The sequence below is a fragment of the Numenius arquata genome, chromosome 20 (genome assembly GCF_964106895.1).
Source record: "Numenius arquata chromosome 20, bNumArq3.hap1.1, whole genome shotgun sequence".
NCBI lineage: Eukaryota > Metazoa > Chordata > Aves > Charadriiformes > Scolopacidae > Numenius > Numenius arquata.
Window position 1 is genome coordinate 3,559,099 of NC_133595.1, and position 9,750 is coordinate 3,568,848.

The 9,750-nt window shown below is 44.6% G+C and overlaps 1 protein-coding gene across 1 annotated transcript; it reads left to right on the forward strand.

Annotated features, from left to right (window-relative positions):
• Window positions 1-2,754: 2,754 nt before the first annotated feature.
• LOC141473865 (natriuretic peptides A) lies at window positions 2,755-6,251 on the forward strand. The gene is made up of 3 exons (XM_074161475.1): window positions 2,755-3,168; window positions 4,781-5,066; window positions 5,325-6,251. The coding sequence occupies exons 1-3, from the start codon at window positions 3,049-3,051 to the stop codon at window positions 5,339-5,341; spliced, it is 423 nt and encodes a 140-aa protein (XP_074017576.1). The 5' UTR covers window positions 2,755-3,048; the 3' UTR covers window positions 5,342-6,251.
• The last annotated feature ends 3,499 nt before the right edge of the window (window positions 6,252-9,750 follow it).

Consider the following 9,750-nt stretch of genomic DNA (forward strand, 5'->3'; position numbering starts at 1 on the left):
CTGAAAACAAAGGACACCTCACTGTCCTGCTGGGGAAGGGGCTGTGTCACCCTCAGCTGAGCTCTGTCCATGTACCATCCTCCTCCTCGCAGGGATCCACTCAGGGGGCTGCCTTGATGCTCTCCCTCTCTGCTCTGAGGTGCTCTCTAACGGACCCTCGTGTCCCCACACCTCCCATCCCATACCCTGGGATGCTGGGGGAACGTGCCAATTTCCCAACCCTGAAACTGGTCACCGTATGCTTTTTATAAGAACCTGCTGCCCTGTTAAACGGTTCCCAGCAGGGTTTTTATTGGGCAAACGACCAGCTGAGCAGGGGCAATGCTTGGATCTTGGCTACGCATCACTGGGCTATAAAGCCTAAAGTTCATATTAATCTTGACAGGGTGATGATACTGAGATACCACAAGCAAATAAACAACTGAGCTTTTCAGTTTCAACCCCGACGAGCTGAGTTCTGACATTTTACGCTCCATTTGCTTTGGCAGGACTGCGAGGTGGATAATAGAGGGCAGAATTTAGCTTTGAAAATACAATAGCTACAGTGATGATCCATTTTATCCCATCTACATAATTCCATACATACGACATGAAATAGTGCACAGAAATATGCCTCTCTCAGAAAAGTGTTGTCAAGGCTGAAGTCGGGCATCTCATTTAGCTGCTGTGAAACGCAGAAGGTGGAAAATGAGCAAACCAGTAAAAGAAAGGAGTATCTCTGGGTCCAGGTTATTGAATACAATCCTAGAATATTAGATTGTTTCACAGGGACAGGTCACTCCACTCAAAGCTAAATATTTCCCACCTGAGACTGATACTGTGTTCCTCAGTGTCTTGCTGCTGGGTTTGTGCCGCAGGGGTTGTTTTACGGATGTGCTGAGCTCTCAGACAAAACGCAGATCGAGCGGCAGAGTGTGTTTGCACCGAGACAGCACTAGGCAATACTTAGTGGGTGGGGAGCGCAAAAGGAAAGAAACAAAAAATAAAGCAGTAACGGATCGTAACGGATCCTAGTTATCTTAAATTGAACAGTCAATATTAATGAATAATTCTGTTTTATCGTCTCACGCTTTCTCAGTTTACAAACTGAAGTTACCCCCCGGTGCAAACAAACACAAACACACCCAAGAGCAGCAGTAAGAGAATACTTGTAACTAATTAGTGCATTATACAGACACCAGAGTATAGTGTGTTAATTAAAAAAAAAAAAAACAACAAAAAACAAACAAACAAACAAAAAAAAAACCCCAAGAGGCTATCAGGACCTTAGTTCTTTCTTAAGCACAACTTGAACAGCACAAGATAAGAACGCGTTGGGGCACACAATAATATAAAAAAAGAGAACCGCCTCTATGTACCGAAAAAGGAAAGCACTGGGGAAAAATACAGTGTGCTTTTATAATAAAGGACTTCATCAGAACACACACAGAGTTGGGCTGACTTCAGGCTATATTAGGAAAAAGTAGCATTTGAGCTTGACTTCACAACCTTGAGAATGTCCTTTCTAGTGTAATTTTGGTAGCGGATCATGTGAACAGTGCGTTCACATGTTTGTACACAAACACCATGTTAAGACATTTAAGACATGAGAAATATTTTATTGTTCTATTATTATTTAGAAACTGTACTTGGGAGATTCTTTCAAGATCTATATTTGTATTAAAAGTCAACAAATTATTCCTAGACTGACATATTCAACTTCCTCATATGTTCATTCTTGTTTCAACTTAGAATAACAAGAAACATTAGGAAAATGCAGGATAAGCAATATGCTTCACAATTTAGAACTCTCCTGCAGTTCTGTAAGAAGTATTAATTTTTAGTTGCACTATACACACAAAGACAATGCTGGAAGAGGAATTTGCAGCAAAGCTGCATTTTCGTAATTTCTCTTTTAAGCACAGGCAGTTTTTAGCTAATCTTGAAAACTTTACCTCTCAAAGACACAAATAAGTACTTTTTAATATATTCAACAAAATGTTTCATTTTAATCCCTCCCAAAACACACACATCAACAAATTCATTCTTCCTCGGGGCCAGATTCTGATACCTTCTCTGAATAACACCGAAAGCGATCTATCTAAAGTTCTCGCCGAGCAAGTTGGTTCCTTGTGTGAAGGTACAAGAAGATTATTCAGGAATTTGACCATCTCTTCTTCAAATTTTATTACTGTAGGGTAAAGCCTTACCATCGATGTTTAAAGAAATCCCATTGATTTAAAGGTTTAGCTGTTAAGAAAGACTAGTGTTTTTCAGTGGTGCCGAAGTCAGTTGTCGTGGGGGGCTGGAGGCACTCGGTGTCCCCGCAGTCACTCTAGAAGTTACCGTCTGTGTTGAGGTGCAGATCGGGGTGTCTCTGTTGTTGGCAACGTACAAATACAAAGTCTCAATGGTGATATCACCTCAACAGCAATGGGAAAAGAGAACTGTCCCAAACCTGGGATTTTCGGCACACTCCATGGTATGCGGTGGCTGTGCATATTCCATATATAGAAGGAAATTGTGCACGATACTTTAGGTGTCCTAAAAGTAGATTTATCTTCAGCCTTTACTCTCCACCAAATACCCATCTGAAAAGCCTATTGTTTTCCCTGTAAAAGGTAATTTCCCGATGGAAAGCTTCTAACTGAGCGGAGTTTAGAGCAGTTTCAGATTGTTTCCCATCTCTGTAAATCTGACCATAGGGGTCTCTTGAAACAAAATTGCTAAGAATTTCCAACTGGACTATGTAATCACAGCGCCTGGTATCAAGAGGAGGGGGAGTGACATGAAATCATTGACTTGTGACATACATTCCTCAGCAACAGCAGCTGCTGCCTAATGACAGCTAATAAAGGGAATCTTCCCTTGACAGAGCTGCATGCCTGCAGCGGGACTGGAATGTGCCCCAGATAAATCCACCGATAACCTAGGAAGCAGAGATCACACCCAAAGAGTATAAAAGACAAGCTTTGGAAGACAGAGGATAGGACAAGAAAGAGAGAGACCTGAAGAGACATCTAAGAAGAAACAGCTTGAACTCCTCTATTCCCAACGAACCCAGCCGCCATGGACACTAAAGGCTCATTTTCCTGTGGCTTCCTCTTGCTGCTGCTCATCCAACTCCAGTCCAGCAGAGCCAACCCTATCTACAACCTCAGCCCTGCCAAAGAACTGGCCAGCATGGAGGTGAGGACTCTTCTTTTGCAAGGTTAAACTTTTGGGGTGCTTAGCAGAGTGTGAGGTGGTGGTTTTACCTTTCTTTTACACTATCGGATAGCCACATCAGCGATCGCATTCCAGGAGAGAAGGTCTTAGATCTTCACAGGGGTTCAAAGAAGCTCTATAGAGCAATATCCTCCAGTGCTGGGTTCACCTGAGCTCCCGGGTAGCAAAGGGGAAGAAAATTCTGATGTTGTGGGATGTCTGCTTTGGGTTTTCAGTTCTTTTTCTCTTAAACTTCCTGGGAGCAAAATCCCAGAGGGGAAACAAATCATGACAGTAGCTCTATAAGAACAAATAGAAAACTTCCAGGTGGGCTACTGTTGATCCCGCTAAATGGCAGGAACAGTGAAGCGGGGCAGCCATAGGGCTCTAGCTTTGTGGATTTAAGAGAACTGGCTGCATGTGGACGGGAGATGAGGATATAAAGCGGAGAACCCAAAGTCAAACTTTTAGAAAAGTTGCTAGAGGAATAGTACGATCATTTAGTGTGCTCCTCCAGAAAAGCTTCTAGAGCTATGAGATTACCACATGCGTATTTAATGAATGATAGAGAACATCCATTGTCGTGGCGCAATACAAGCTTAAGGCTCTGTCTTGCATGACGAAGTCTGAAAGCTCAAACATTTCCTTGGACCGGTACCAGTGATCAGGTTCTCGCAGCATCTGACCCTGAGAACAAACTCCCTATGGCGATTAGAATAGTGACAGCCAAAGCTAAAACTGCCCCATGTCTCTAGGCTTTTTCTCACTCTCAGCAGCTGGCTGAGACTTGTGGCTTCCAAATGCATTCACTGTCAAGCAAGCCGTAAGGCTCGCTTCTCTCCACTCTACTTCTAGAGATGGATAATCAGATTCCTCTAATTGGTTGAGCTGTCCTTGAGGAGGTTACCTGATCCCTGTTACACGAAGCTTTAAAAACTATAGAGAACGGTGCCCAGGAAGAGGTCACATAGCAGACATAAATTTAGCAGGCAGGTATTTTCAGGGAGATGCACGTTACTTTAAGGAGCAGCAATCCTGTAACTCCTGGAGCACAGACTAGTGAAAACATCAAGAGCTTCTGCAAGTGACATGGAGTGAAATAGCCTGGGGTAACAAGCAAGCAGATGATCTCAGGGAAAAAAACAAACAAACCAAAAACCAAACCAAAACAGGGAAAGTCAACTGCTGGCAAGCAGCACCGCAGGCAATTTCTGAGAACATGGGAGTGATTATGGATTCAGAGGTACTTTGAGACAGTGTACCACTGGTAGGTTGACAACTATCTCCTCGTGCAATTGAGACCATGCTTTTTGCCTCTGCTAAGAGCTCTTCTAACCTTGCCTGTAAGATACACTTCTGTGGCAACCAGCCTCAGTGAGCTCTCCGCTAGAGCTACCCAGAGATGGAATTATTGTGAACAGGGATTCACTGCAGAGGGCAGAGCTCGCGTACCACCAGCAACCTGGGATCTAACCTGAGGGTCTCCCTAGGGGTGTCTATGGGACCACTGATGAATGCAGAATTAGATGATGGGAAGAGCTAGCAAATGACCACAAAACTATTGAGTTTCATGAAATTAATCCTTCTCTTTTAGGCTCTGCTGGAGAGACTGGAGGATAAGTTCGCAATGATTGAAGCCCTGGAGTCCAACTCTGACCTGCAAGAGCCCAAAACCCAGGAGGAGGTCCCACCAGAACTCATAGATGACAGTGATGACCAGAAGGCTGAACCCAGGCTAGCACCCAGCACCCCTCTGTCCTACAGGGACCCCTTCCTCAAGAGACTGAGGGGGCTGCAGATGCCCAGGATGATGAGAGATTCTGGCTGCTTCGGGAGGAGAATTGATAGAATTGGCTCCCTGAGTGGAATGGGTTGCAACGGTGAGTCCCGACTAAACCATTTTGCTGGATAGAACAGACAGCATCTGTATCACGCGACAAGCAGGTTCTTATTTAAGTCTTTAATAAGACACAGTTTGAGAAAGGAATTCATTACAGTCTAATATTTAAGCTACTACTGGTTTTTCAAAAAAAAGCCCATGTCTATTGATGTGGCAGGTAAAAGCACTGCTGACAGTGGTGGTGTATACTGAGAGAGAAACACTTTCTAGTAACACTTATTTCCTGTTTGGCTTGCAGGTTCCAGGAAGAATTAGGACAACCTCCCTGTACCCTACTCTGAAGAATGCTTTACAGTACCCGTTCCTCCCAAGATGAAAGCCGGATGCTTTCTAACCTCTTCAACAGAAAGTTATTCCTATTTTTATTTATTTATTTATTTATTTATTCGATGTTTTTTAAAGAACATTTCTTACTCTAGCACCAAGAGACCATCTTTAAATAAAACTAACACGTTAGACATCCATGCTGGACCTCTCTCCTGTCTGTTGCATTAAAATATCTTGTATTTTCCTAAAGTCAAAATTCTATGTTTTATTGGTACCCACAAGGCTGGATCTTAATTACACAAGACCGCGAAAGTATGAACTTGGTAAAAACGAAAATGAGTTTTTCATTGGAGTTTTTCCCTCTGCAATAAGAGGGAATTAATTATAACAGATTAGCAGGAAAAAAAGCTTGCTCAACATTGAAAGACCAACACGAGTCCTCCTATAGACAGGGTTTCGGTAACAAGAGAGTCCTTTTGCTGGTATAGATTATTCAGTCACGGGAACTGCCACTCCACTGCCACAAATCCCTCATGTAAGCAAAATGTACATGAAAAGAAATCAGAAAAATCATAACACTCCACAAGTTTTAAGATAACCAGAGGGAGGAAAGGGAATTCATTGTATATGCTTTCTAGCACTGACCAAATAAAGGTTACGAGCATCAACAGAAAGATACATCATTAACTGTGTCTTGTCTCACTCTGCACGTGGCTGAGGTGCTGATCCCCAGTGTTTCTTGATGGATCCTCAAGGGGCTTGAATCCTATTATGGTATTTCTCATGTGAGGGCAGGTGGGATCACTCCAATTACAAAGCACCTAGTACATAACATTTATCACTTTCTGGGAATGGCCACTAATGAAGTTGTTCTAAACACGGCTAATGGGAACGCTGCAAGTCTGTTAAAAGTTTCGTTTAAGCCTTTGTAGCTAATTTTCACAGCTATGATCTGAATTTGGCCCAAAGCACATTCTCCCCCCACAAAACAGGGTTATATTGCCAAGATCCATTCAGTTAGCACTCCAAGGACCAAATCGCTTGGACCCCAAGTCAGCCAGAGCAATGGCATTGAGCCCAGGCTCAACGCAACTGTCCTGTGATTGCACATATCGCTAGAAACTGTGTTATTTTGAGCATCTATTTTTGCGCCTCGTTCCCAGCATCCATTACTCGAGCACCCTGAAAAGCTCATTCAGCTCTTAAGAACACACCAGCACCAGCATGGACTCGACTGCAGAAGTCTAATTCTGACTTTGCTTATGCAAACACGCATAATGAGGGGAACGATCCTCGGTCAAGACAGGCTGCGGGGAGGCAGATGTGCCAGAGCCAGGACAGTTGCTGACAACAGCTCTCAGGAACCATAGCTGCAGCAAAACCCTAAGTTTGAGTGCTGAATGACACACCGCTCCTGCACATGCCTGTTTACAGCTAGAGCTGCTGTACCACTTTAATGGGGCTTATGCCACACGTCACATTTTTGACAAGCCACCCTCCCAGTCACTCCCTGTGCTGCTGACACGGCCTCCGAGGCACCTGCGTGCTCCCTGCCACGCTGGCCCTTGGGATCCTTCCCTAGGGAAGGAGAGCAGAAGCCTACTCCGAGGGAATCATTTTGTTCCACTCTGATGGGAAATGAGATACAATCACATGTCAGAGCCTCTCCTTCCAGCAGCACCAGCCAAAGATAAAATACTCCGTGCAGGTCCCTTCCAACCCTTATCATTCTGTGATTCTGTAATAGTGCCCAAATAGGTTTCCCTGGCAGGAGAACTGATTCCCGGGCCAAGACTCCCAGCAGCTACCATGAGACATCTCTGCAGTGAAAAGCTACAGTGACTTAGCATTTACTCAGAGGTGGTTTCACAAATCAAGGTGGTGTGAAGTCACCCTTTGTGGGGACAATGGGGCTTCGCATTCTCAAACAGGCTTTTCAAACACAGCCCTGCAGCCACCTGTTTCCCGCTGCAGCAAGTTGGGAACACGCAGGTAGATGCCTCCACACTGGCAACCGGCAACAGCCTGACTTCCCATGCACTGCTATTAAAGGAAAGTAAAAACAATCCTTGTACTCTAACAGTAACAGCCCTTGCTGAAGCTGAATTTTACCCAGTCAAGCAAAACTTACATAGACACATCAAGGCCCTGTAAATTGTCCCTCCCTGTCAGCCCCGCAAGGCACAAAACACTAATGAGTTCAGTGGAATGTGCTAAAAACGGCAAGAAGAGTTGGCGCTGCCTGACCCAAAGCCAGGTAGGTCCAGTATTAACAGCAAGCCAGTTCCCGGTGGAACAAGTCTGTATTGGCTTGCAGACAGTATGTTAATAGACCCTGCGGTCTGGGAGAACCTAATTAAGAGCAGGCAATCTAGGAAAAAAGCATCTCTGTGGCTGGATTTTTACTGCTACTCCCATAAACACACTGAGCTGTAAAGCTCCCCCAGGGAAATTTCAGAGTCGGGTCAGAATAGGACTGCGCACAGAAATGAGCACTTGGAAAAGCTGAATGAGAGAAACTTAGCACTGACCAGCCCTACAGATAAAGAGCATCATTCCCAAGGACAAGCAAAGCTACCACTGTTGTTGCGAGAGCTGGATCGGAGAGAGCAGGGAACACTCTTGGGAACAGGCAGTCCCAAACAAACACACAGACAAAAGCAGCCCCCTGCTTATGGAGAAAGCAAGGACATCTGAAAGCTAAACGTCTCTCTAGAGCTGTATTTCTTGCTTTCTAAAGAGGGTACAGAAAGACTGTTGGCCAAGGGGGTGCATATAGAGAACATAAAAGGCTCCACCAGGAACTTGCTTTCAGTAAGGCCAGGAATTTCAGCCTGTAGGTGCAGAAATGAGGATCCCAGAGCAAGCTGGCAAATTAATTCATTTATCACCTGTTTCACAGAACAGCCACGTACACTGTGACCCAGCAGTTCCAACGACATGTGCCACTAATGTTCTCCACTGAAGGTCAGCAGGCTGAGCTTTGCAGCAGGTGAAGAATGGAGGCACAAGCAGTAACCACAGCAAGGGACGCATTACCCGTTCATTCTCCACCTTACTTTGCAGCAACCTGATGTTGTGTTTATGGCTCAAAGATAAGAAGGACAGTCCTGTCATCCCATGTACACATCAGGTGCTAACTTGACAGCCTTTTATTTCTTCTGTTGCTGCTGGAACTGTGGTGGATTCGCAGAGTTTCCATCCATGAAAGGATACAGGTATTCCTTTTAACTAGGCCCTGCTCGCTTCCAGCAGTAGCCAGTTCTGCACTGACCCACAGCTAAACATGAGGTAGATTCCTTCAGGTTTGTAGTGGATCTGTCTTTGGTGCCTGTAAATTTTGAAAACTAATCTTTCTAGAACTTTTTTGAGGAAAATACGGGACTCGACTAGAAGAGAAACAAGCAGTACCAGGCTCTCGTGAGGGCATGAATTGAAGATTAGCATATTCCTACTAAGTCTTCACACCTATCCAAGATACATCTCAAGCCTTCTAAAGAAACTTACCCTAGGGGAAGGTAAAATTGGTGACATGTGCCAATAATAGTGCAGAGTTTTGCCTTAGGAACTGTGCTGCAAGTCAGCCCCAAGACAGGGAATCAGGGTAGCTTGTAATTGTAAACAATTCAGAAACATTCTAACCACAGGATGCCTTTGGGACAAAGCTATCGCTGCAAAGCAAGAGCTGATGTAAAAATCATCTAACGCAGATTAGGTTCCAAACAACTATTCAGCACAGAGCAGGGTCCTGAAATCCTGCCCTCCTGCACGCTGTCAGGCATCAGAGCGCATTATAAACCTCAATCACCCCCCACACCAGAACACCTGGGATGTATCCCAGTGCTGTCATGCTCATTGTGCAAAGGAAGAAATATCCCAGGGAGATCAGAGAAGGACCAGGATAACGCCCTCCACCCAGCTCTAATGACATTTGCCACCTCCTGCAATGCCAGGCTTCATACTCACTTCCTAACAGCTTCTGGCAGTAACCCTGACTGACAGTGCATAATTCAGCAGTTTTCTTTCCTTTGAACTTTGAAATACAGTAATTACACCAGCAGGCTTCATGCACACTGAAAGGCACAAGCCTCAATTGGAAAAGTGGTCTGGTTGGTATGGGGTTTTTTTGCAAATTAGATTTGAGGGTTTCTTTCCCCCTCAGACACTGCACTAATCCCTTTCCAGCTTCCCACTAGATGAAATGTTTCACTGAAATCCCAGTCTGCAAGCAAGAATGCCAAGAGAAGCTGTCACCACTGCTTCGTTTCTCTAAGAAATCATATGTGAAGTATAGGGCACACATCCTCTGCTGCTGCCAGGAAGAGCTGAGCTGTGCCAATTTGCATAACAATCTGGCCCTATCCAGCTTGCTCAATTTACTTTCACTGAAGCTTGGC